This window comes from Gadus macrocephalus, chromosome 16 (genome assembly GCF_031168955.1).
Source record: "Gadus macrocephalus chromosome 16, ASM3116895v1".
Classification (NCBI taxonomy): domain Eukaryota; kingdom Metazoa; phylum Chordata; class Actinopteri; order Gadiformes; family Gadidae; genus Gadus; species Gadus macrocephalus.
The window spans coordinates 2,446,032-2,473,420 of NC_082397.1; the positions used below are offsets into that span (position 1 = coordinate 2,446,032).

At 43.0% G+C, this 27,389-nt stretch overlaps 2 protein-coding genes across 2 annotated transcripts in view; one reads left to right on the forward strand and one right to left on the reverse strand.

Moving 5' to 3' along the window:
• LOC132475106 (uncharacterized) overlaps positions 1-27,389 on the forward strand; it is a 444,510-nt gene that overhangs the window by 414,267 nt on the left and 2,854 nt on the right. Inside the window, exons 61-64 of the mRNA XM_060076081.1 lie at positions 737-817; positions 956-1,246; positions 14,795-14,842; positions 27,148-27,195. Coding sequence (XP_059932064.1) covers positions 737-817; positions 956-1,246; positions 14,795-14,842; positions 27,148-27,195 — 468 coding nt within the window. The remainder of the gene's footprint in view (positions 1-736; positions 818-955; positions 1,247-14,794; positions 14,843-27,147; positions 27,196-27,389) is intronic.
• LOC132475121 (caspase-1-like) lies at positions 20,304-26,288 on the reverse strand. Its single transcript, XM_060076117.1, has 6 exons — positions 26,148-26,288; positions 23,934-25,813; positions 23,715-23,850; positions 23,552-23,635; positions 23,388-23,438; positions 20,304-22,720 (listed from the first exon to the last, which is right to left on the reverse strand). The coding sequence occupies exons 2-6, from the start codon at positions 24,018-24,020 to the stop codon at positions 22,242-22,244; spliced, it is 837 nt and encodes a 278-aa protein (XP_059932100.1). The 5' UTR covers positions 24,021-25,813; positions 26,148-26,288; the 3' UTR covers positions 20,304-22,241.

Sequence of the window (27,389 nt, forward strand, 5' to 3'; positions counted from 1 at the left end):
TCCAAATTCCCTGTTACGTCGAAAGAGGCATATGCTTTGTAGAACTGGATCAGACCGAGGCGCGTTCGCTTTCACATCTCAAGCGAACCGTACCAGGGTTTGTTTGGAAGTGAACCGAGACCAGCTGTTCAGGGAGGTCTCGGTCGGCTGATTTGGTTCACATCGAAGTGAGGTGGTTGCATTCACACCAACGCAAACGTACTGAACCAAGGGGACCAAACTCGTTTCGTGCGCACTTAATGAAAGCACGAATAAACTGCTGAAACAGAAGCTTCTAAATACCAACTATTTAAATTGTAACAGTAACGGAATATAGTTAGGTATAATTTGTATAATACGTAACGCCGGTACATGTATTCCGTTGCTCCCCAACACTGGATATGTTGTGGGGGACAAGGTGGTATGACAAACGGTTTAAAATATACAGAGGTCAAGAAGAGATTAATCAATGCCTCTTAAATTCTGTGGTCCACAATTCAGGACTATGTGTTGAACACCCTGCCTCAACTATCGTTTTTGCACGACTTCATTTTATATTGCCTTTTGATTTCTCTTCCAGGGGAGCTTCGAAGGATCCATTCTGAATTTTTGAAGACATTTAATATCCTTGGCTCCTCTGAGAACATATTACATAGTTTCTTCTAAAAATGCTGATTTGACCGGAAACCTTTCATAGGTTTGTTACAGGTTTGTAGACTCACCCTAACCCCGTAAACCCATTTAATTTTTTCTTCAGGAAACGAAGGCCGGAAAAGAAGAAGAAGTGAATCAGAAGAAGAAGTGGCCAAAAAGAAACCTTGCACGGTGGATGGGTCAGGTGAGCGGGTGTCATCTTTTGAATCAGATGATTGGTCTCAGGACAAATGATTAAGAAGGGTATATTTCTTGAGTGTTCCATCTTTTTGAGATGACTTGACCTGCCTGTGTGTGTGGATCGTCCTTGTCTTTTTTCCAGACATAAGCACTGAAAGCCGCTCCACAGGGCAGACTCTATCTGATAAGGAGCTCCTGCAGGTGGCCAATACGCTGGGACAGGAGTGGGAGCAGGTGGCCCTCCACCTGGAGCTGAAGAACAAAGATCTGGAAGACATCAAGGCAGAACATAGCACTGTGGCCATGCAGAAGCAGAAGATGTTGGTGCTGTGGAGGGGCCGAAGACCACCAGGAGAGGCCACAGCTCAGGACCTGCTGAGAGGTCTGGAAGACCTGGAGGACCTACCGGTCAGGACCCGTGAGTTATTGACAGGTAACGTACTTAGACAGACAGACAGACAGATAGATAGGAACTTGATTAATCGTTATTAATTAAATTGCACTTCCAGCAGCAGCAAACACCATGTAACAAATAGAGTAACAGTAAAGAACAACAAATATAAATGTGAAAAAATATATATATGCAGGGAAACAATATACAAGAGGAATAGTACGCAAGACAAAACTTACACGCGGGAGTGCTTAAAGGGGACCTATTATGCTTTTTCGACTTTTATGACCTATAAACGTTGTTAGAATGATTGATAGTCATGTTTAACCATACTAAAGTGTCAAATAATGACGTACATGCATTTCAACGTATTCCCTGCTGACAGTCTGGGGTGGCTGTGCAGAGTGCTAAACACTCGGGACAACGTTTGCGATTCACTTTTTCACATTTCCGGGAAATCATCTACGTAGAGGCACTCCTGCCACGCCCCCATATGCCTGGTCAAATCTGCCCGCGCGCGCACTTCAAGGAAGATAACTGTGGTAACTTCTGCCCAATACAGGCGGGCGGCCGGGTTGTAAAGGAAGAATACTCGAGGCGTAGTGACCATTAATAACTTTATAGGTATGGCACATATCACGGCATACATCTACTGGTCATAAAAGGAAGTCAAACTCGAACTACGGAAGCCCCGAGGAGCCTATATTAATCCAAATAGGAATGCACTTATCTTGCGATGCAAATTAACGTTACAACACTTCTCCCCCTTTAAATTCCAACATTCCACAAATTCAGAAAACATAACAATGGTGTTATAACTGGCATACCTCTGAACATATACTGGTACCTTAGCACAGTTAAGAAATACAAACACCTGAATAACCGTGAGGGTGTTTTGGGTGGACCTGGTGTTGGTGAGTTGGGGAAAGACTGTGGGTCAATGTGAGAATGTCCATCCTCTTCAGGTGACACAGACACCTCTGCATGTGGCTCTCTTTCTGGCAAAGTCACTGGAAGACATGAGCCGTTTCTCAATTCGCGTACTTGTGCGTGCTCGTGTGCCCGTGGACTCGTGAAACGTCATCAGTCGTTGCCCGAGCACTGTTCCAATTCGAAGCACGCATCAAGCGAGTACTGTCGTAAAACCCGGAAGTGTTCTTGATGCGTGCTCGATATCGCCGTTTCACCGAGCATGCATCGGAGGTGGCTCGTGTGTGCTTGCAATCGCTATAAATCCCAGGATGCATTTCGCACTCGCAGCAGTACGATGGCGGACAATATGGAGAAGATGCACAACTGTAGCTTAAGTTACTCTTAACTTATATATATATTTATATAATATACTAATAATAATATAAGATAATATATAAATATATATACATAAAGTCGTGTGTGTATAGCTTATAAACATAACAGGACACGCATATCTTTTACATTTTTATTCATTCAGAATATTTACATACTATTTGAAAATGAAAGAGGCTGGGATTTTGTTTTATATCATTTTTTTATATTGTTCAGTAGTATATGCCTAAATGAGGCCGTAGCACAGTTAACGGACGAGCAGAGGTGGTGACGTCATCGAGTCCGCTGCTGTTCCAATTGCAGATACGTACTCGCGTGCTCGCAAGTCTGTGCTTGAAGTACGGACTTGCCAAGTACGTGCTTGCAAGTCATCGAGTCCGTAGCACGCGTGCTAGGAATTGAGAAACGGCTATGCTTCCTCAGTAGTCTGTCCCACCCCTGGAACACCTGAGGCACTGCCTGTTTCAGAGTCTGTGTTATAGCGCAGGTGCACATGGTCTTGATGTCTGCGGAAAACGCGTCCGTCAGCCTGACAACATAGGAAACTGGACCACTCTGCTTAAGAATAATCCCAGGTAGCCACTGCTGCTTGCTGATTTTGCTGAAGTTCCTCACATAGACTGTCATCTGGTTTTAACTGTCTGTCTCGTGCATGTTGCTCATGCAATTCCTTTTGCTTCACCTGCTTCCTCTCCACTCTTGCCTTCATGTCTGGGCGCAGCAGGTCCAACCTTGACTTGGGCCTACGCCCCATGAGCATCTCTGCTGGCGTGCGTGCAGTTGTAGTCTGTGGCGTGAGGCGGTATTTGAACAGGAAACGAGAAAGCCGGGTGCTGAGAGAATCCCCCGTCATCCGCTTCAGGCCTTCCTTCACTGTCTGCACGGCCCGCTCAGCCAAACCATTCGAGGCTGGGTGAAAAGGAGCTGTCCGTATGTGGTGAATGCCATTTTGTTGCATGAACTCACAGAATAGCTCACTGGTGAACGATGTGCCATTATCCGTGACCACTGTGTCAGGCAGCCCGTGGACTGCAAACACTGCCCTGAGCTTGTCGATGGTTGTGTGGGAGCTGTAATGTTGCTCATTATGTGGGCTTCTATCCATTTAGAGTGCGCATCCACCATTATAAGAAACATCTGTCCCATGAAGGGGCCAGCAAATGTAGCCTCGACCAGGGACGGTCTGGCCACTCCCATGGGTGCAATGGAGCAGGTTGAGGCATGTTTTGATTGATCTGACACTGCGTGCATGATTTTACCTTGCTCTCCAGATCCTGATCCATTTTTGGCCACCAGACGTAGGATCTTGCAAGGCTTTTCATTCGAGACACCCCCGGATGAGTCTCATGTATTTCCTCTATGATCTGTGAACGTCCAGGGGGAGGCACGATGACTCTAGCACCCCAGAAGATGCAGCCATCCTGCAGGCTCAGTTCTGTTTTGCGTTTGGCATAATGCCTTAGTTCCTCTTCCTCCACCGTACTGGGCCATCCTTGTAGGAGGAACGTCTTAACTTGGGATAGCACTGGGTCCCTCTCTGTCCACTGCTTGACCTGAGTCGCTTTTATAGGTGACTCTGACAGTCTCTCCAATGAAAACACAGTCTCTGGAGGCACAAATGTATCAGCGGGTGTGTCCGGTAAAGGCAGCCGGCTTAGTGCATCTGCGTTTGCATTATCCTTACCCGCTCTGTTGACAATAGTGTACTGGTAGGCCGGCGGTGTGAGCGCCCAACGCTGTATCCTGGCTGATGCTAGCGGTGGAATGCATCGGATTTCACTGAACAGGCTCATTAGTGGTTTATGGTCTGTATAAATTGTGAATGCACGACCATAAATGTACCGATGAAAGCGCTTAACAGCTAAAAACAATGGCCAAACCCTCTTTGTCCAGCTGTGAATACCCCTTCTCGGCTGCCGACAGTGTACGTGAAGCGAAACCAATGGGCTTCTCTGAGCCGTCCTCCATTACATGTGAGAGCACTGCCCCGACGCCATATGGTGAGGCGTCACATGAAAGGGTGATCTCCTTAGCTGGGTCATAGTGAACAAGCAGCGGCGCAGAGTGGAGGAGCTCTTTTACTCTCTTGAATGCTGCCGCTTGCTCTTCATGCCACTGCCACCTAGTGTCAATGTGCAGCAGCTTGTACAGTGGCGATAACACCTTTGATCAAGATATCTGTGATCAAGATATCATCCAAGTACAATGCTACATGTGGAATCCCCTGCAGTAGAGTGTCCATTGTTCGCTGGAAAATGGCGGGGCTCGGCGCCACTCCAAACACCAAGCGATTTGTATTTGAATAACCCCTTGTGAGTGTTGATAGTGATACTCTTTTGAATCTTCGTCGAGAAGGAGCTGCTGGTAAGCCTGGCTCATGTCCAACTTTGTGAAAAGTTTACCCCATGCCAGAGTCGCAAACAGGTCCTCCACCCGTGGCAATGGGTACTCCTCCAGCTTAGAGACTTGATTTACTGTGAGCTTATAGTCCCCACATATCCTAGCCGGTTTGTCCTGCTTCAAAACCGGAACAATGGGGGCCGCCCACCTTGAAAATTGGATGGGCTCAATGATACCCAGCTTCTGTAAGCGTTCAAGCTCCTCCTCCACTTTGCCTTTCATGGCAACACCGATATGGGCTTGAAAAAACGTGGCGTGGCCTCAGGGTCAACATGGAGTCTCACTTTTACGCCCTTTAGTGTGCCCAGCTCATCCCTGAACACGTCCCTTTACCGCTGAAGGACGTCCTCTGTTGTGTGTGCATACTTAACTTCATGCCAGTTCAGTCGGATCTTGCGAAGCCAATCACGGCCCAAAAGACTGGGCCCTCTGCCTTTAGCGATCACCAGCCTGGCCGTTGCCTTCTGTCCCTCGGCTGAAATGTCCACAAAAAGCACCCCTAAATGTGGTATAGGCTGTCCCGTATAAGTCCTGAGTCTGAGCTTTGACAACCTGAGGGGAGGTAGATTAGTCCCCCATGTCCTCCTGTAGGTCTCCTCGCTGATGACCGACGCTGTGGCACCAGAATCAATCTCAAACTGGATGTCCTGCCCCTCTACCGTGACTGTGGCATAATAGGGTTCAGGCGGTTCCTCATCTGTCTCCACTCCAAACATGTTATAGGAACACTGAGCATCCTCTGCTTCTCCGTCAAGGTGGTGTGTGGCTGCCTGAGAATTTTGTGTTTTCCCCTGTCCTTTTGAGCTCTTGCATGTTAAATGTCCCTTTTTGTTACATGCATGGCAAACAGCATCTTTGAATTTGCAGTCATTTGCATAGTGTGCCCCTCCACACCGAAAACATTCCATCCGCCTTGCCGGTCTATCAGTCTCCCTCCTGACTGCAATGCCACTGCCTGCAGCACTCCGTTCCCTTTTTGGAGATCTCTTGCATTATTAGCTGCCATTTCCATGCCATGGGAATCTCTAGGGCTTTCTTAAAAGTCAATGGAGGGGTTTCCCCCAGCAGGCGGCGCTATATGGCATCATTATTTATCCCGCACACCAATCTGTCACGGAGCATATCATCCAACACTGCCCCGAAGTCACAATGCTCCGAGAGCTGCCGTAACTCGGCTACAAAGTTGGCAACAGACTGACCGTGCTTCTGGAAAAAGCTGTGAAACTTAATCCGCTGCACTATCACCGACGGTCTTGGATTGTGGTGGTTCCCCACGAGCAGGGCAAGTTCATCATACGGGATCTCCCCTGGTTTCCGCGGTGTGGCCAAGTTCCTTATCAGCTTGTAAGTCCTCGCCCCACACGCACTCAAGAGAATAGAGCGCTTTTTAGCCTCCTCTGTAATCCCATTAGCAAGGAAAAAAAGTCCCAACCTTTCCTCATACTCCTGCCAGTCTTCGTTTCCCTCCACAAATTCACTGATAGTCCCAAATACAGCCATTTGTACTGGAGGTCCCTCGTCACCGCTCATGTAGCCGCCGCGCCAGCCGTCTGGCTAGCCTCCGAGCACACCAACAAAAACAACGGGACGCCACATCCAAAAATACCCGTTCTCCTCTTCGCCAAAAATATGTGGTAACTTCTGCCCAATACAGGCGGGCGGCTGGGTTGTAAAGGAAGAATGCTCGAGGCGTAGTGACCATTAATAACTTTATAGGTATGGCACATATCACGGCATACATCTACTGGTCATAACAGGAAGTCAAACTCGAACTACGGAAGCCCCGAGGAGCCTATATTAATCCAAATAGGAATGCATTTATCTTGCGATGCAAATTAACGTTACAACAATAACCGATCACAACGGAGTTGGGTTGGCAGGAGGGGGGCGAGGGGGCGGAGAAGGACAAAACCGAGCGTTGACAGAGAATGCTGAAAGTGCCCAGATGAGAGGAAGTTTCCTGTGTATGGTTCCATCGTTTTTTGTGTATGGTTAAACATGACTATCAATCATTATAACAACGTTTATAGGTCATAAAAGTCGAAAAAGCATAATAGGTCCCAGTCAAACAGCCAAGTTGTGTTTGATATATTGTTATGCAGTGTTTCCCCCAGCACTGTGTGGTTAAGGCGGCCGCCCTAACAACAATAGGGCCCCGCCATGACAAATAATAAAAAAATAAAAAAAAAAAAAATTACAAAAAATAAGATAAATAATGCATTGGTAACACTGTTCAAAACAATAGTCGTGCCATAAAGCTTTTTGAATGGAATTGACCACGAGGTAACTCTGTCCTCCTTGGCCGCCGCCTAACTCCCAGTGAGTTGTTGGACAGTTTAATGTCTCGGGGGACAAAGGAGTTCTTCAGTCTGTTGGTGTTGAGGAGCATCCTGTCCCTGACCGAGCTCCTCTGGTTGCTGATGACAGTGTGCAGAGGATGGCTGGCATTGCCCAGAATAGCCAGCAGTTTGTTGGAGGTCCTTCTCTCTGCCGCTGTCCCCAGAGTGAGTCCAGCTTCATGCAGACCACAGAGCCGGCCCGCCTGATCAGCTGTTCCAGCCTTTCTGAGTCTGTTAGATTTACTGCCCCCCGCAGCACACCACAGCGTAGAAAAGAACGCTTGCGACAGCCACAGACTGGTGGACCATTCAGTAGTATGGTCTGCTTTGGGCGCCACACCCCATAACGTTGGATACTTCTTGTTAGATTAGTGTGCTAAATCAGTTTGCATTCAATATTATTTGTGGTAGTAATGTAATATTGTTGTAATTGCAATGGAGGTTAACTTTGTTTTTTGTACGTGCACTAATTCCCTGTCTGTTTGCTTCCTCAGCCTTGATGAAGAAATCATCAGAATAGTTACATGGCAGATTCCATAGTGCAGTAGATGTCTCCGTCGAAAGAAATGCCCTGAAGATTGACCAAAACTAGTGATGGGCCAACTAACATTTTCTAAACTGTTTAAATGACATTTATTTAGCTGACGCGTTAGTCCAAAGCGACTCACAGTAATTTCATTCCAGAATGGAAGACAAACCCAAAAAGTGCAGGAATATGTGCAAGTGCAAGTACATAAAAGGCATTCAATAAGGAAGGTGCTTTAAGGGCTACATCATAGAAACAAGTGATAGAGAGCTTTCTATCTGAATTATTTTTCATATGCCAAGATGCAGCCGGAAAAGATGAGTTTTCAATCTGCACTCTTCTTCCAAATGTCTTGACCGTGTAAAGTAATTATTGATATCATGTTTAGAATAGTTCCTCCTTCCTGGGATAGTACATGTGTACTAAGCTGTTCCCCTCAGGTACCTCCTATAGCCAGGTATAGACAGGAATTTTGGTATGATTGTGATTAGGATTAGGATTATCCAAAAAATAATTCAGGACTCTTTTTGATAGTTTCCCCAAGAGGCAGCTGGTAGTGTGTCATTTTATTTTTATATATTATTTTAACATGTTCATGACTCATGACCCATACTCTGTGGTTATTCAGGTTTCTACAAAAAACATATCCGTAATTTACTGATAACCTTACCTCAGGGTGTTCACCGTAACATTATCCTGACCCTGGAATGTTCAAACATCTGTTTGGTGCTAAATTAAAATGATTGGTGGAAAATGCTTCTTTCTTGCTTAATTTGTTTTTAGTCACGCCAACATATTCAATATTAATAAATACTTTTAATATAATAATTACATCACATTAATATAATTGAACTCCATTCTATAAATAATGAAACACATTACTGTAAGCTTTCGGTCAACATTGACATCTCAGTGGATTCCGTTGGAATGGCGTCTTGAGATTTTTGATGTCCAAACAAAGGAAGGACCATTATATCAGAGCAAATAGCACACTCCCCAGTGTGACCAAGAGAGGTCGCTGCAGACCCTTCCAAAAGAAATCCCACAAACTCGCTGTGCAGAAAGTGTAACAACTTTCAAATGAAAGATCAACAAAGGGAAAATATGAATAACTATAAGAACAACAAAAAGAAAATATGAATTACTGTTGTCTAATGAATAAGTGATAGTCATGTTACGATAAGTCCTGCAAATGAACCTATAGTTGTTTTTGTATATTTGTACTGACAGTGAGTAGGTAAGGGTGCTCCTTATTAAAACAGAGAATCTCTTGGACCCACAACAATTTTCTTATAGGGCCAGGCGAGGGGTTGAAGATGCAACGATCTGATTAATCTGATACTGAAGCACAGAGTGAAGGTAGCAACACACATGCCGAAATTGTATTTGTTGCTTTGCAGCTTTTAACACTATTCAACCACACATTTCAATTGAGTTATTTCAAAGTTTTAATTTAGCTTTCAGTTTAGTGGGGTGGATTTTGGATTTTTTTACGGACGAAACTCAGAGTGAGGGTAAATGGGGTACTCTCAGAGGAGATACTGTCCTCCACAGGGTCACCACAGGGCTGTGTCCTGTCCCCTCTATTATACATCCTATAAACTGATGACTGTCGCAGCCAGCACACAAACAGACATATTTAAAAATGTACAGATGACTCAGTTAATGTCAGTCTTTTAAATGGAAAATCGTACAGTTTTCACACCGTTTCCCGAATCATTGGTTACAAACGTCGTGAAAACGCTCGTAGCTAACGAGGACTCCAGGGGTACTCGTAGGATGCTAAGAGCATTGTTAGCCTGCTATAGCCTCAGTGGCGTCACCAGCCGTCATTCCGTGCATTGGATGCGTTTTATTAAAAAAAAAAAAAGCATATCGGAATAAAATATAAAGTTCTCCAAAACACTGCAATCTGTGCATTGATATTTACATGACACTTCCATTAAACAATGTATAGTCAAAATAATTAATGTAAAGAATGGTAAACTAGAAGATGGTTTAAGATTTGATCACAAAATGGGGGGAAACAAATGCATACACCTCTTCCCAAGAGAATCAGAACAAAAGGGAAGAGGGCAGGGGGGGACAGGAAACTTATGGGGCTCTAAGAAATGTGGGCGGGAGTACAGACGGAGGTGGAGCTAAATCAAAAAACAAAATCCAATAGAAAGGGGTACATAAGGCAGCTGGAAAGCTAAACTTCAGGTAATAAATCTGTAAAAGGCAATTTTGTGTAATTATAATTAAAGGGATATTACACCCTGTTACATGTAGACAATGCTTAGCTCATTGTGTCTCGGTGAGAGAGACAGAGTGGAGGTAGCGCGTCGGTCTTGAATTTCTGCGTGCAGGGTTCCTCTACCAAGTGACACGCATGTGAAGCATAAAAGGTCCCAATTATCATGCATATGAAATACTTATTCGCTAAAGGTTATGGAATTATATCTTTGTGCTTATTTCGAACTTGAACCCATATTGGGCCGTGCTGGCACCACATCTACGGGGGTAAAAGGCATGATGGTAGACCGGCGAGATTTGAACCCCGGTCACTGGTGTTTGGGTCTTATACTAATCCACTACGCCACCGCCGCTAACTCTCTGCGGTTGAAAACAGATATATTTCTTGCATAGGGGGTATTTAAAGTGAGTTCCCTAGATTATAGAATAAGGCGGGTTGGGTATATATAATAAGGCAGGTTTTCAAAATGCTTTGGCATTTTGAAATCATCATCACTCTATTGGGATTAACGGCGAACAATTGTGCATTTGGCATAGTTATTGTATAGAATATATGCAGAATCTTTCACTTGTACACATTTATCTAGACTGCCTGATCCATCCAGTTTGTAAAGGTGAGTAAAATGACGCGATACACGCCCCTTTCACGTGAACTCGCATTGAACCTAAAGCGGAAAAAACCTGGTTCAACTAATCAAATCCTAAGTGAGCTTCGTAGTACCATTTAACTCTGATCTCGAGTTGCGTCTCTGTCGATCCAGGATCCTTTCCCAAGAAAGCCTGGGTATGTTCAGCGAGGTTCGTAGTACAGGGCACAGAAGAGGCCATTTATATTGATATGATACGTCAATAGCAAACTAGTGTTCTCGACACGCCCATTTTACCCAGGATGCACCAGTTGGTATTTAGAAGGAACTTGGCAGCACAGATACCCCAGAATTCATTTTGGCATTCCAGCGAGGAGCGGTAAACAACAGAGCAGACAAAATATATATTTTTTGTATGCTATTTCATCACTTAATTCACTTCTGATAAAGATTTGGGCGAGGAATCAACTGTGCAGATTCTGAATTTTGGGGCAAACTTGCTAGGCAGCCGGCCAGCAGCTCTCTCAGACCGTCTCGCCCCACGGACCACTGCAGCTAAAAGGGCAGACGGTGGACTACAATGGTTGAAGGAAAGCCGGCCAACAACTGTATAACATTTATTTTATCCAATAAACTACAGAAGCAGTATGAAAGGGTTATTTTTTTTTAAAGGGACACTAAAAAAAAAATTACTCCCATCTAGTGGTACAATTGTATATTGCATTCAAACTTATAGTGCTCACCTGTTCAAAAACTACGGTGGGCAGCATGTGCCAAGAAGCTGTGTCATGACATCCAATACTACCTCATCGAGTCATTCGAGTGATGATGAGGTTCGTTATTTCAAACAAATTTCAAACTGCATTGAATCATTAGTGTAAGGTAAGCTAATGATGTATGAGTAATTATTCCTCGAGCAAGATAGTGAATTATTTCAGTCATCATTCACGCTGGCTCAGAGAGAAAACGTGTTTGCATTTTCTGTACCACGTAGTGCTTTTTGTCCCTGGAAGCCTCCATGAAGCTTACCCGTCCTATGTAACTACATATTAATTATTCTTCGCTCAGGAGGATAAGTGAGATTTTTGGCAGAGATCATTTTACACCAATGAGGACTTATTTATGAATGAATACGTTGATTTGAGGTAATAAATGACTTAAAATATTCCACAGTGTCCCTTTAAGGAGACATTATATATTTTTTGTGTACGGTTGAGGAGAAGGTTGACCTTCAATTGTTTTAGGTGATAAAGTCTGGTTCCTATTTTGGAGGACTGCAGGCGTCCTCTGTGCTGTGCACCATACCATCAAGAACACACCGTCTCAAACTGTCAAAAGCGTCCTGTGTGCTTGTGACCTTCAAGTTCATTCTTCCAAGTACAACTAGCAAGAACGTTCTCCCCACTGATTGTAAAATAAGGAGTTGATCACATGGATGCCCTTAAAATATAGTGCAGACCAAAAAAGTGGGGAGAACGTGTATCATAGTTCTTCCCTGAAAAAATACATTTCACACACACCACTTAAAAAGTATCAATTGTAAACCACTGGCTTGTTTCAAACATACATCATACGCAGGACTTTTTCTAGTTGTCATACAGTTATTCAAACGTTTATCAAGGATTGCCACCTCAAAAGCAGTTTATAGTATTAATCTGAGAAATTGCAGGATTTTGTAGAATAACTTCCAGAGCGGGAAATAGTGAGTATTTGTGCTGAGCAGGGCAGGAATTTCACCGGCGGCAACGACTGCTATCTGGCCGTCACCCCGCTATCTGGCCGTGATGCCCTTTGAAAATCGTATGCCCAGAGGGAGGGTTATTGTCATTTTTTAGTAATCGTTATTATAATGTGTAATTAAAAATACATGTATTATTTATGGAAAATTCTAATCTTATAGACAGTTAACGTTCAACAAAATTCAACAAATTCACTCAACTTATTTTCTTTTTGAAAAAGTGGAGAATTATTGCAAAAGGGCTCTTCAAGATGCAGATAAAAACTGCAAAACAATGAACAATTTCTCTAGAAGTGATACGCTGTTTAGTAAAAAGGTGTTGATGCTTTTAGAAATGTATTTGTCTATTTAAGTTAAATCTAAATCATGTTTTTTAACTTAAGGTCCTGATGCCCTGGCATGGGGCCTTTGTGCCCCAAAATAATTGCCCCGCTGCAAGCCAAGTGGCCTTGCCCCTAAAATCACGAAATTCCAGGCCTGGTCCTGAGTAAATAAAAATGCCTATTCTCATATTGAGACAAATCATGATTACTGTCCTATAGCGTCCATTTTTTGTGAGTCTCAATGTCTAATTCAAATGCTTTTAGAAATATGGGACAGTTGCTTCATTTTGTTTATATGTTACAGGCTGAAGGTTTTTTAAGTATAACATTGCTTGGGGAGTCCAATTCGTCCACTGAAAAGGGTGGAAAGTGCTTACAACTCTATGCTAGTTAGCGATCTATCCCTTCTCTACATGTAGTTGTGTTGCGCGAATGCTGCTGAGGGAGGTAGCCTATTTGATGGATTCGCTGAATTGTCCAATCATGTGGTGATAACAAAAAAGAAAAGCAATACCATTGGCCTGAGTCGCACACTGGTGCGACCCGAGGGCGAATTTTCTTCAAATGTTGTGTCTGCTTGATAAGACAGCAAAAAGTTTGCGAGCTTACATTGACATCAAGGTGGCCGGTGCCCCAGACTTGGAGGAGGGCTTTATTTCGAATGACCAATAACTAGGCTAGCCCAAATCATTGACGTTCAGACAAATTTAATGGTTGCTGGCAGTGCAAGTACGGTAAATCACACAATTAAACGAGGATGAACACCATGCATTTTTGTCGATTTATTTTGTATTTATAATTGTTGATTCATACTTGGCAGAAATATTCAAGTGGATATTTCACGGAGGGGTGGCGCCCTAGCGCCCTCTATTGACCAACCGCCACTGCTTGGAAGGTTTATGGTTGACATCGTAAGACTGACTGACGATCCTTTTTCATATCGTAGGAAATATATCCGAGAAGAAGGTGGTAAAGCCAAGGAAACCAAAAAGAGGTAAGGTTTTTGCTGTGTTCCTTGGCTCCTTTGAGAAAATATTACATAATTTCTTCAAAAATGCTGATTCGACCGGATACCTTTTCATTGGCTTGTTAAAGGTTTGTAGGCTCACCCTAGCCCAGCCTACTACAGTTGATGTATGACTATAATATTAAGTACCTTTGCTGTATGGTCTAAGGTACAAATATATATATATATATATTAATGCATAGCAGTACTCACCTACCTACCTGTACTTAAAACATTGGGGCCAATAGTTGGCCTCCAAACATTGTTGATATAGGCTTCATTAAGAGCAAAGACAACGGACAACGTTTGACTGAGCTGGCCCAAGACAGAACACCTCGCCGACCCCATCTTACTTGACTGACTATATAACGAGAAACTGCTGATTCTTATGGAAAAGTGAACTTAATGTAGCATATTTTGATTAAACCAAGTCTAGCAAACAAACATCTTATTGATGAGATATGTTGTGGGGGACAAGGTGGTAGGACAAACGGTTTAAAATATAGAGGTCAAGAAGAGTTTAATCAATGTCTCCTGAAATTTGTGGTCCAAAATTCTGAACAATGTGTTGAACACCCTGCCTCAACTATCGTGTTTCCATGCCGTCATTTTATTTTGCCTTTTGATTTATTTTCCAGTGGAGCTTCGAAGGGTCCGTTGTAAATTTGTGAAGACAGTTAAAATCGCAGTTATCAAAGGTCTCCTGGATGACCTTTTGATGCAGAAAGTGTTCATTACTGATGTCAAGGACTCTGTGATGGAGAACGAGAGGAGCACAAAGGACCGAGCACGGTGTCTGATCGATATGGTGATCGGTAAAGGGGAGAAAGCAAGTCGGATAATGATTGCTAGTATGAAGAAGAGGGACCCTGACTTATGCCCCACCCTAGGTCTGATCCCTGTTCCTGCTGGTTTGGGTGAGTTGTTACCATGAATGTACTTTTTAAAGAAACGGTCAGTACCAGCTTTGTTTTGACAAGAGGGGAGCTTCTTTGTCCTTATTCCACTGGGATCCACCGATTCATTATCTTCCACTCGGGATTACATTTGTGTGGAATAAAACTTTACACTTGGAAGGTTTATGGTTGACATCGTAAGATGGACTGACGATCCTTTTACATATCCTAGGACATGTAGACGACCAGACGTTGGTAAAGCCAAGGAAACAAAACAAAGGTAAGGGTTGTGCTGTGTTCCTAGGCTCCTCTGAGAACAATGCTGATTTGACCGGATACCTTTCATAGGCTTGTTACAGGTTTGTAGACTCAACCTAACACCATAAACCAGTGGCAATTTCTCTAAGACTACAAGGGAAGCTTGGCCTCCCCTAAAACTTAAAAAATTAAATGTTCAACTATATACTGTTGTGTTGACATTACATTGACAAAAAATGCGTTAGAAAACGTCCATCTCAAAGACGAGTTGGTTCAGAATCAGCTGCTTATCGCAGGTCGACTGACTAGATTTCCTTCTCATAAATTCCCATAGCGTCACACTGCATTTGCTTCTTGAAAGTCAGCGTCTACCGACTTCAATGGGGCTGCATAGAACAACTTTTTTTAGTGCGTCGACGGTCATGGATTATGCTGCGGTTATGTCCCTCCCATGGACTAGGCATTGTCCAGTTAGGCTTTGTCAGATTGCACCAGAAAGTTTGTTGAGATATTCTGCCCGTTTTTTGCTCTGCCTGTTTCTGCTGGCTCTGCCTGTTTCTCTGCCTTGTGATTTTCTGTTTTTGGATTTTTCATTCTATGTCGGAACTTTGCCTGGATCTTTTGTGCGTTACAGTTTTGACTCTAAGATTGACTTTTTGATCTGTCTACCTTTTGTTTGAATCCTGAAGAAAATGAATAAATATTTTTGCCAAATGCATCTGGTCTGCACCTGGGTCCTTATCTGCAACCTTAACAATGGAGTTGGACAGTGCAATGCCTCAGCTTTACAAAATGTTCTCATTAGTGGCAACAATAGGAGCTACATCTGCAGGTGTAGAAAGGAGCTTCTCCTGTTTAAAGTGGCTCAAGTCCTACACCCGTAACACAATGGGCCAAGGCCGTTTAACCAGCCTTTCCCTTCTGGACACTGAGAGGACAATGATGGTCACTCGAAAAGACAGCTAGTTGGTATCACAGGGTCACAGAGCATTTCCTTGAAAGGGAACAGGGCAGAATTTACACATAAATAAATTGACTATTTATATAATCTATGTCTTCAGGAAATGGAGGCCGGAAAAGAAATGGAAGTAAATCAGAAGAAGTGTCCAATAAGAAACCTTGCACGGTTGATGTGTCAGGTGAGCGGGTGTCATCTTTTGAATCAGATGATTGGTCTCAGGACAAAAGATTAAGAAGTATGTTTCGTGAGTGTTTTATCTTTTGAGATGACTTGATCTGCCTGTATGTGGATTGTCTGTCTTTTTTTCCCAGACAGCATCACTGAAACCTGCTCCACAGGGCAGACTCTGACTGAAAAGGAGCTCATGAATGTGGCCAAAACGCTGGGACAGGAGTGGGAGCAGATTGCCATCCATCTGGAAATAATGACCAAAGCTTTGGAGGACATCAAGGCAGAACATAGATCTGTGGTCATGCAGAAGCTGAAGATGTTGGTGCTGTGGACGCGCCGAAGACCATCAGGAAAGGCCACAGCACAGGACCTGCTGAGAGGTTTGGAAGACCTGGAGGACCTACCGGTCGAGACTCGTCGGTTATTGGAAGGTAACGTACTTCAACCCCACACGGCGAACGTCCAGACCATTTGAGCAGCTCCCCTCTTTTACAGGATCCATTATTTTACATTTAATATTATTTGTGGTAGTAATGTAATGTGGTCGCAGTTGCAATTGAGTTTAACTTGTTTTTTGTATGTGCACTAAGGACGTGTCTCTTTGCTTCCTCAGACTTGATTTAGTAGCCATAGTGAACTAGATGGCTCTGTCCAAAGAGAACAATGAAGATATGCAGAATAACCTGAAACAGTGAAGCTGTCTGTGAATGCATCCTGGTCGTTGGGATACGGCCAGATTATGACAACAGAGACATTATTCAAAAGTGAAAGCAGCCGTAAGAGCTAGGCTCTTGTCGAGTCCATCTTTACCGTATAAACTGTTTAAATGGCACAATTGCTCATACAGCTTTGCTCCACCAGCTTTGGTCAAGATGCACATACTTTGTATGTGTCAAGGCATTTTTGAAGCGTTAGCATCAGTTGGGACCCTGTGCTGTGATATCGGCCCCTTCCACAATTAAAATATGGACAGATTTATTAAATTCTGTACTTTTAGATCACATTTATGATCTAACTGACACTTAAGTGCCAAGCGATTTACAGTAATTGCATTCCACAATGGAAGATACAACCCAAAAAGAGCAGGAATCGTGCAAGTACATGAAATGCATTCGGTAAGGAAACTTCTTAAAGTGCTAAATTATAGAAACAAGAGATGAGTTTTCAGTCTGCAATCTTTTTCCAAATGTCTTGAACTTAAAGTAATTAATGATGTCATGTTTAGAATAGGTCCTCCTTCCTCTGCTATTACTAAGCTGTTCCCCTCAGGTACCTCTCCTATAGTTCATTGTTTTTACATATATTATGTTAACTTTCTGAGCCCGAGCCAGGAAGGTTCAGACGTCTGTTTGGGGAAAAATAAAAGTGGTTTGTGGGAAAGGCTGCCTTCTTGCTTGATTGTCCAACATATTTCTGTACTAGTCATGCCAACATATTCAATATCAATCAAAACATTAATGACATTAATATAATTCAACAGCATTCAATAGATAATGGGATACATTAGTGTAAAGCTATTAGTCCCATTCAGCTCAATGATTAGTAATTATTATATTGACATGGGAAGAAAATTGCATTCAATGTAAAAGGACCTTTACTTGTAAGCTGTGACCTATAGTTTTACATTTACAGACTTAACTAGAATTCTTACAATTCCTGAAGAAATGGTACTTGCAATGCCACTACATCTGTGTATTTGTTTGTGTATGTGTACATTACGTATGTATGCAGCAAATTGTATCCTGGATCGTGTTCTGACAAGGCCATCGTGGAATCCTGGAGGTCTTCAAGTCAGGTGATCTCATATTTGCTGATGAGGGATTTCTAATCTGAGCCATTGTGCCAGAAGGAGTCAGTGTCAACATCCCTCCATTTTTTATCATGGCAGGTTGAAAGAGTGATCAAACTAATTTAAGACATTGCAGGGACCAGGATCCATGTTGAAAGGGCAAAAGCCCATTTGAAAGAATTTAAAATCCTGTGTTTCATTCCGCACACCTTGCGAAGCAACGCTGATGTGGTGGTGCAGCTCTGCTGTGCTTTGGTGAATCCAGAATCCATTGAGTTACGATTCATTTGGATAAGTTAGTTCCAGTTTGCAGAGCCCACCACAGTGAAATAAAATGTACTTGAATTCTGTGTTTGAATCGCTTTCAGCAGAATTTAAAAAAAGAACAACAAATTAGATCACTAAATGAAGGTATAATTACCTTCACTATACCCATTGTTCTCCTTGGATGTTTTGGATCATTAGCGTCCCTGTTCCAAGGTACCGTCCTCCTGATAGAAGGTAGAAGGACTTCTCCTGCACTGAGTCCCCCCACCGGAATGGGCCCTTCACCTCAAAGATGTCTGTCTCTCCCACCAGACCATCGGGGAGGCACCCAGGATCCCAGAGTCAGCCAGCCACAAACCAGACCCTCTGACCTTCATGCCCGTAGCTTCTTCAAATGCCTGCTTCCCTTCCTGCTAGCTCTACCCCACTGTACAGCCAGCACTCCATGCAGTTCCTGATTCCCAGAGCTTAGAACTGAGGGAAGGGATGACACACTTCGCCATCAGCACCCTTCCAAAATGGCTAGCCGCCAGCCGCCCCTTCCTCAGAGCATTCCAGAGGGGATTGTCCTTCTGCCCCGCTGTCTGCTGCTCATCAAAGCAGCAGAGTGGTGGCCCTTGTCGTCCCCACGGGGGAAACCCGCAGGAGGTAGAATGGCTGACTACAGAGTCGCCAGTGCAGACCAGTAAAGAATTACATCCCACTCACAGCCTGTTCACCACAATGAACAGCATTGGGTGTGATCGGACTTAAAAAATAATACAATGATCCATACATTTTACATTCCTTAAGTTGCCTTTTGATTTACAGGATATGACAACCAACGTGATCTTATTTGTCTATGTAGTGTCAACATGACTATAAGGAAGGGGCATATTGACCTTCCCAATTATTTATCTTATTGTTTGTTATACATCATCATAGTATACTATTATAGTTTTTGCATTATTTATACTTTTATTATTCTTTACTCACTTTTTAAACACCTAAATTAGCTAACATTAGCTATCTTCTCTTAAACCATTTAATCCTTTTCACTAAATACAGCTACTTTTATCTACAGCGAACAAAACTTAGTTACAGTTCTCAAACTTTCCATAAGTCTTGTTGTCATCAGCATTAAATTTGTAGCTAGACCTAGTGCTTGTATTTTAATTTTTTAATATTCACTGCAGCATGATAATGAGATGATTAGTACAACTCAAGCCAGCTACCTAACTAGCCAGCCTGCGAAACTCACCTCAACCCTGTATGTCTTCTCTTTCAAGCTGGTCCTCACAAAGACAACAGTCCAGTACACGGCCGGACTTGTACTGGTTTTCCCCAATTTGGACACTCTGTCCTCATCTCTAATAAACCGTGTCATATCAGAATGGGACATCAGAGTCGCTCTGTGATCGAGTTCAGCGGTAATCGACAGTAATCGATGTATTCACTTTCGCGGGCACGGGTTTACGTGTCCATGGTAACAGCGATTTCCACCAATCATAGACGTCGTGTTACAAGTTAACATTAGCAAGATTGTGGGTAGTGTAGTGTAGTGCATTCATATGCCAACATTATGGCTAGATAGATAGATAACCACTTTATGAAGCTTTTATTAAGGCTAACTGAAAAAACTGATTTTCTGCAGGAAATGTGGTGAGCAAAGTGAGGTTAAAAACATGTTTTAATAAACCACATAGTTAAAAACTTAAAGATATGCTGAGTCGGCCTACCTCAAAGTTATTGCTAATTTAAACCCTGATAATGATTTTGACCACGCGTAGCAGTAGACGTAGAGCAGTGATTTGCTTCCAGTTTGTGTGATCTGTTAAAGAAGTGTCTGCAGCGCCCTCTATTGGTCACACTGGGAAGTGTGCTATCTGATCTCTGTTATAGGAGGTCCTCCCTTTATTGGGACATTAAAAATGGCCCCATGGGGCCAATATTATTTCAGTAATGAATCAAGCAATTTCAAATAGACGCATGGCAGTGATTTATTTCAATAGTTTGTGTGATCTTGAAGTGTCTTCCTCCTTTAGATGCTGTTCTCCACCTGTCCCCCGGATGTCCTCTGACTCTTCCCCTTCAAAGATCCTGCCACTCCCATCTGAGATCGCTTCATTTCCTTCCCCTTCCTTCCTTCTTCCCGCCTGCACCTCATTCCCTCATCAGTCTCCCCCCATATATACCATATATGTTAACTTCATTTGTTCCCTTGTTGGGTCGTTACTATGTGCAATTCAATAAGTCATTAATTATGCAATTGACAATTCATTATGCAATTTAATAATGTAATTTGTAAATACGTTATTCAAAGTGTGTTTTAATATGCAAAGTGACAATGAAATCCTCAATAAAACTTGCAAAAGTTATATATATTGAAATGTCATTAGAATTTTGCAACACACGGAGCGTGGCGAAGTGCATTGCAATCACAAAAATGATACAAAAAAATGATACAAAAATGCAACCTGAATACAATTTAGTGGACTAGTAAAAATGTCAAGATAAGCAAAAATGTATTCTTTCTTTGGCATAATGTCAACTTGTTTTACAAACTCCATGATTACAACCATACTAACATTATTTTGATAAATTGTAACAAAATTCCTATCTATACCTGAGGGGTATTCATCAAAATCGCTAACGAAGGCGGCGCTTAGTTGATTAACGGAACACTCCATCCATTTGCATTAAGCTTTGCATTGTTAGAAACCCAGTCATGCGTTTGAATGGTCATGCAACACGGAGAAATCTGTATTTACCTCTTGCACTTCCTCTGGCAATGGCGTCATTACCAGCAGGAAATACAAGAGGGGGGATTTCTATTGAGACCACAAGCACTAGTTCCCACCCTTTCAAACCCGGCCATAGGGGGTGGGACCTAATGCGCTAACAGACCTATCACATCTCGCGTATGAGATGTCAACACAATGTCCGCCATGTTTCTTCACCGCTTAGCTAGAGAACAAATTTGCATTGTGAAACAGCCAAAGTGGATTTTGAAAATCTATTGTTGGATTCGGACATTCAGGGATATTAGTACGAGCCAGAATACAGCCAGGAAGAATTTACACAAATAGAGGGGGAGGCTGCTGCGGCTGCAGCTGAACAAGCCCTGCCTGTTGCAGAGGACGAGGAGCCGGAGCGCGCCGGTTTGCTCTGTTCGCCTATAGACACTAACACAGAGTCCCTGTGCTGCAGGGAATTTCAGCAATGCCAGTTTCTTCTAGAATAAATGGCTGAATCTGGCGAGGACGGGGCGACGTGTGTAACCTCTCACCCAGGCTTTAGCCTCATCTGAACAGTTGGGTAATGGATACATATTTCCAGACCCAGAAAGTGAACTGGAAACGCCAGCCAAAGCCCGCCGGGAGAAACAGACGTATGAGCATAGAGTAAGTGTTTGTTCTTTTACTAACAATTACCAGGAGAAAGTAGATGCTCAAGTGGAGCTGTGACTATTTAGTCTCTAGCAAACGCACCCTACACGTTTTATTTTTGTAAATAGTTCATATTTTTTCAAGATTAAAACTTCAAATTCACGTTGGTTGTTGTGATTAGTTTACTATCCAAGGGCTGTTATACTAAAGTAGGCCTACTGTATAAGATAAATACTTATTTCAACTGGGGAGAAACTTGATATGCTGAGCTATTGTAATTAGCAAATGTTTTTATGCTGTACAGTAATATACAAATGATGCGTTTGAAAAAATGAGGGCAGAAGTCTAAACTAGTCAACGTATCACGGGGATACGTTTACACAAAGTTTTCTCGCGCTAAGACCACGGGTCCTTCCCCCTCCAAACGGAAACAGGCGGGCGGTGCAGCGAGCGCAATGCACTGTGGTAGGAGGTGGTGGTTGGAGGATTTCTTACTTTTGAGGCAGAGAGACACATTCTGCCTTTTCTCAGGCTAGGATGAACCAATTTCGATTTTTTTCGCACATTTATAATACATAGAATTATTTACTTCATATAACCTCCATATCTCCACCGGTGAATCATCCCTTTAAGCCCAGTTAGAACTGACGCCAACTTCCACTTGAGGCTAAAGCCAATCCATCAACGCAATTCAGCCACGCCTTGTTCAGGTTAGTTCAAACCAGGCTAGCGTTATCATGTCCTATGCGTGCTCACGAGAAATTTTACCATCACAGAACTGTAAATGTCGAATCATGGATCAAATATCTGAAAAGGAGAGTAACTGAAAGTAGCGAAGCTAAGCGAAATAAGCCCGGCTTTGCGTTTAGCATGGTTGATGGAATGCCCTTCTGGATACAGGCGGTACCTGAGGAGAACAGCATAGTTCACATGTACTTGAACAGGAAGGAGGACCTATTCTAAACAGGACAGCAACAATTACTTTGTCAGCTAAATAAATGTAATGTCTTGTCAAAACAATGCTGGCAGTGACAGTTTCTTTAAAATTACTTTCATAGTGACAAATTCTGACCGGATCAGCGATCATACCCAGGGTTAAGCATAATCCAGGGTCCCTCTCCTTCATACTATTGACCATTTCCTCACTTGCTCTCTCCCCTTTCCCCATCACCATGTCGATCAGACCCCGTGCTTGGTCCGCTCTGTTCTTTTGTTCCTGCATCACAGTGTCCTTTTCCTCAGTACTGATCACGTTTTCCTGCAGAAGGTCATCCAGGAGACCTTTGATAACTGAGATTGAAGCTCTCTTCACAAATTCACTACGGATCTTTTGAAGCTTCCTTTCTGAAATCAAAAGGCAATATAAAATGACAGTGTGCAAACACGATAGTTGATTAATTTAACTGTTCTTTATTGGGGTAAATATAAAATCATTTGTCGCACCAACTTGGTCGCTCACAACGTAATAAGAAAACATTAGTGATGACCCTGATTGTACATTTAAAAATGTTTTTTTCCTTGTGCATTGGTCAGATCAACACATAGTTTAAAGTAAAGTGGCTTTGCACCGATTCCATACACTTTAGATTTTCCCTCACACTCTCCCTAAGGGCTATCCGCAGAACGTTCTGAAATTCTTGGACGTGTTTCAATCATGCAGATAAACCATCAACAATTTAGTTTAAAAGATAATACTATTTTGTATCACTTTATTATATAGAAGGGCTTTTGACCAAACGTGATACAGAGACCTACAACAGGGTTTTGAGCAACCCTCTCATTGTTGGTATCTTTACACTTTTCGGCTTAGGCCTACATTGGTTTGAATCTTTTAATTGCAGGCTGTAAGCGAACAGTAAACTATGACTATATGGGAAGATTTGGTAAGGTCAATACATCATAATCCTTTACTTGGCAATACAGCAGTAGCTTTTATTAACATTAATTCTTTGGAATGATCCAAAACAATATAAATACTTTGTTTTTCATTACAGCAACTTCCATGGCTCACCTGACAACTGCAACAGATGATTGTCATTGTTTTTGCCTTGTTGGGTCCAAGCTGAAGAGAAGGGGGATGTTATATGACTGATTAAACGTGCTTAATAATCTCTGATTTGATTTAAACACCAACCAATGATTGAAAGAACTCAGCCACACAAAGAAAAAGTATACCTCTCGCCATCCTTGCCGCCATCCGACGAAAAATAAGTTTAATTCTCTTCCATGGATTTGGTTTCTTCTTGCCGTTCCAATCCTCTAGAATTTTCCATATAAAGGATCATCAGAGTCTTAAGATGCAAACCACCAAACACTACAGATTGTGTCCATTGGTTACCTTCTCTGATTGTAGTAGACCACAAAGCTTCATCAGAGTCCTCGGCTCTGATGAACAATTCGAACGGAGGTCCCTCGTCGAAACGTACTACAAAAAAGCCCTTCAACTGTACAACTTCAGTGGTGAATTCTAGATTCTGTGAACACACACACACACACACACCTTTTCATTATAGGATTAAGTACGGGCAAATGAGAACAAATGGGGCACAGCTCATACCGAGGGTTCAATTTTCCCTTCTGGCTCGCTTTTGAGGTTGTGGTACTTCTCTTCCAGCCTACATGTGGGCGGTTTGTCAATCTTCATCCATGTCTTAATGGAAGAGAGCACCTGTTCTTCAATAGCCTGCACACAAAAGAAAAAGATGGCCAGGAACAAATAGTATAGAGGAAGAGTAAGAGGAAGGTATTAATATGGGCGATGTACGATTTTCAAAATATCAGATCATAGAAACAGAAAGACAGGTGGACACTCGAGCGAGGATGTTAAACTGAGTTATCTATCCTAGCCTGGTGCAGTCTAGCCTAGCCCAGCCCATTCCAGGCTAGCTAAGTCCAGCCTATTTTAGTCTATCCAGTTTAGCCTATAGCCTAGTTTTGCACAGATTGGTCTAGTAGAGTTTAGCTCATTTTAGCCTAGCCCAGTTTAGTCTAGTTTGTCTGACTATCCATGAATCTGTTTATCAACACACATGGACTCTCGTCCCATTACTCATTTCGTTTACTAGAAACTCGTTTACTAGAAAATCTAATTATTGGGTTTGTCTGGCTATGGTTGGATTATTAAAATGCATGTATACACCTTAGTCAGAGTAAAATCGAATCGGGTTTCTCATAGTCGGATTAAGACCCCTAGATTATTTGATTGATATTAGCATTAAGCGTGGATGTTTACGGTCAATCGAATTGGAATTGGATTTTGCGTTCTGCGCATGCTCAAGATCTTTTCAAGGGTCCATGAGCCGGAATTAGAAGGAGACGGTAGTCGTGTTGTTGTCTCCGTTGGAAAACGAGAAACAGTGATTTATTTAAAAAGGTGGCGCAGAAGATGGAGGAAGCCGGTGTCGTGTGGTTACCCTGATGCATGTTGATGAAGTGCATCATCAACATGCATTCAGTACACAGTACACTTCGATTTCAACCAAGGCTGAATTAAAAGTAGGCCTACATGTTTTTCTAAATGTTGCTCCTCAACAAGGTTGTAAAAATCGGTCAAAAGAAAAGTTTAAGTTCTTTATTCATTCATTGCGCCGCGGCCGAACTGTCGGGGATAGATAACTTTGGCTTTGACTCCCTGAAGTCCATATGAACCGTGACATGGAGGAGAAAGGGATTGTTGCCGTATGCAGACTCCCGCCGGAGGAGCTGCTCCGCCCCCCGAGGAGCTGCTCCGCCCCCCGAGGAGCTGCTCCGCCCCCCCGAGGAGCTGCTCCGCCCCCCGAGGAGCTGCTCCGCCCCCCCAAGGAGCTGCTCCGCCCCCCCGAGGAGCTGCAAGGTCCGCAGACATCCGAGAGGACGGAACAATGGAGCGTCAGAGAAATGACATGGACCCAAAGTGAACTGACAGCTGTCTACTGAAAACATCTTTTACGAATACCGCCTGAGTTCGTTGTTGCTAGTGACGTAAAGAGGTCAGCCGGTGGCTCTATTACCACTAGTTGAAAAGGGTACAGCGCCACCTAGCGTACCGGGGAATGACATGCTTCGGCCATTGAATCTATTTTCTTACCGCCATGTATAATCTGACAATTGCAGTTGTCCAATTGGGGAGCATAGTCGAGTTATGGCTCTACTCGGATAAAGCTGTGCATGTAAACGTACTGAGTCGTTGTCAATTTTGCTTCATCACCTTGATCTCAGAGCAGTTGTTCAAGGCCAAAAACACATGGAAGGTGAATGTCGGTTTTTTGTTCCGCTCCTTGTATACCAGCACCACCCCGTGGTGCTTCACCTGCACACTGCACGAAATGATGGGACCCAGGGGAGAAAGCGAGGACACACGCCATTTAACATGGCTTGCCGTGAAGTCCACCGTTGACTCAATGACAGCTTGTTGTTCCTTTACATGCAGAACACTGAAGCTCAGGTCATGCTCAGGTTCTGTGGAAACGTTAGCATAACATAACATTATTCTAGCCTGTTTGGAAATTATAGAAAGCGAATTGGTACATAGAATCATTGAAGTCTTGAGAAATACGATGTCCTTCAAAGTTCCATAGGAATAAATAATATTAAATGTAACAAAATACATCAGGGAAATAAAGAATAGTGAACCAAATATCGAGTATCAAAAGATAATATGAGCTGAGTGAGTCAGCCCAATTTGAAATCAAGAAATTAACAGAATGGTTGGTCATTAAAACACTGCCAAAGCTGCCATGCACACAGATATTCTTATGAATCCCCCCTCTTAACAGTCAGAGTGTATTCTTACCAGCAAGGCACAGAGAGTGTGGGAAATGGATAAACTTGAGCACAGATGAATCCTTGTTGACCACATCCACATTCCAAATCGATCCAGCAGGTCTCCAGGAGTCTTGGAGGAACTCAGAGAATTCAGACCAGGACAGGACCGAGTAGCGGACCAGAGCCTGCTCCGACACTTCAAACACCAGACCTGTAGCCGAACACTCATAGGTCCCCTCGCCTTCCAGCCGTACCCTAACACACACACGCACGCACCCGAGCACGCACGCACCCGAGCACGCACGCACGCGAGCACGCACGCACACACGCACAAACACACACACAAACACACAGTTTTTGGTTGTGAATCTTAATCTGATAAACCCATGGGACTGGTGTCAGGAACGAATAGCACTCACTGGAAGCTCCACTTAGAAATCTTCTTTGGTGTAACCTTCTCATACTCAGGACTCTGTAAAAAAAGCAGAAGCAAACAACAATAAATAACAATACAAGTATCTTAAGGTCTTGATGCCCTGGCATGTGGCCTTTGTGCCCCAAAAGAATTGCCCCGCTGCAAGCCAAGTGGCCTTGCCCCTAAAATCACGAAATTCCAGGCCTAGTCCTGAGTAAATAAAAATGCCTATTCTCATATTGAGACAAATCATGATCACTGTCCTATAGCATCCATTTTTTGTGAGTCTCAATGTCTAATTCAAATGCTGTTAGAAATATGGGACAATTGCTTCATTTTGTTTATATGCCCAAATCATTGAAGTTCAGACGCATTTAAATGGTTGCTGGCAGTGCAAGTACGGTATATCACACAATTAAACGAGGATAAACACCATGCATTTTTGTTGATTTATTTTGTATTATAATTGTTGATTCATACTTGGCAGAAATATTCAAGTGGATATTTCACGGAGGTGCGGCGCCCTAGCGCCCTCTATTGACCCACCGCCACTGCTTGGAAGGTTTATGGTTGACATCGTAAGACTGACTGACGATCCTTTTTCATATCGTAGGAAATATATCCGAGAAGACGGTGGTAAAGCCAAGGAAACCAAAAAGAGGTAAGGGTTTTGCTGTGTTCCTTGGCTCCTTTGAGAAAATATTACATCATTTCTTCTAAAATGCTGATTCGACCGGATACCTTTTCATAGGCTTGTTACAGGTTTGTAGGCTCGCCCTAGCCCAGCCTACTACAGTTGATGTATGACTATAATATTAAGTACCTTTGCTGTGTGGTCTAAGGAACAGATAAATA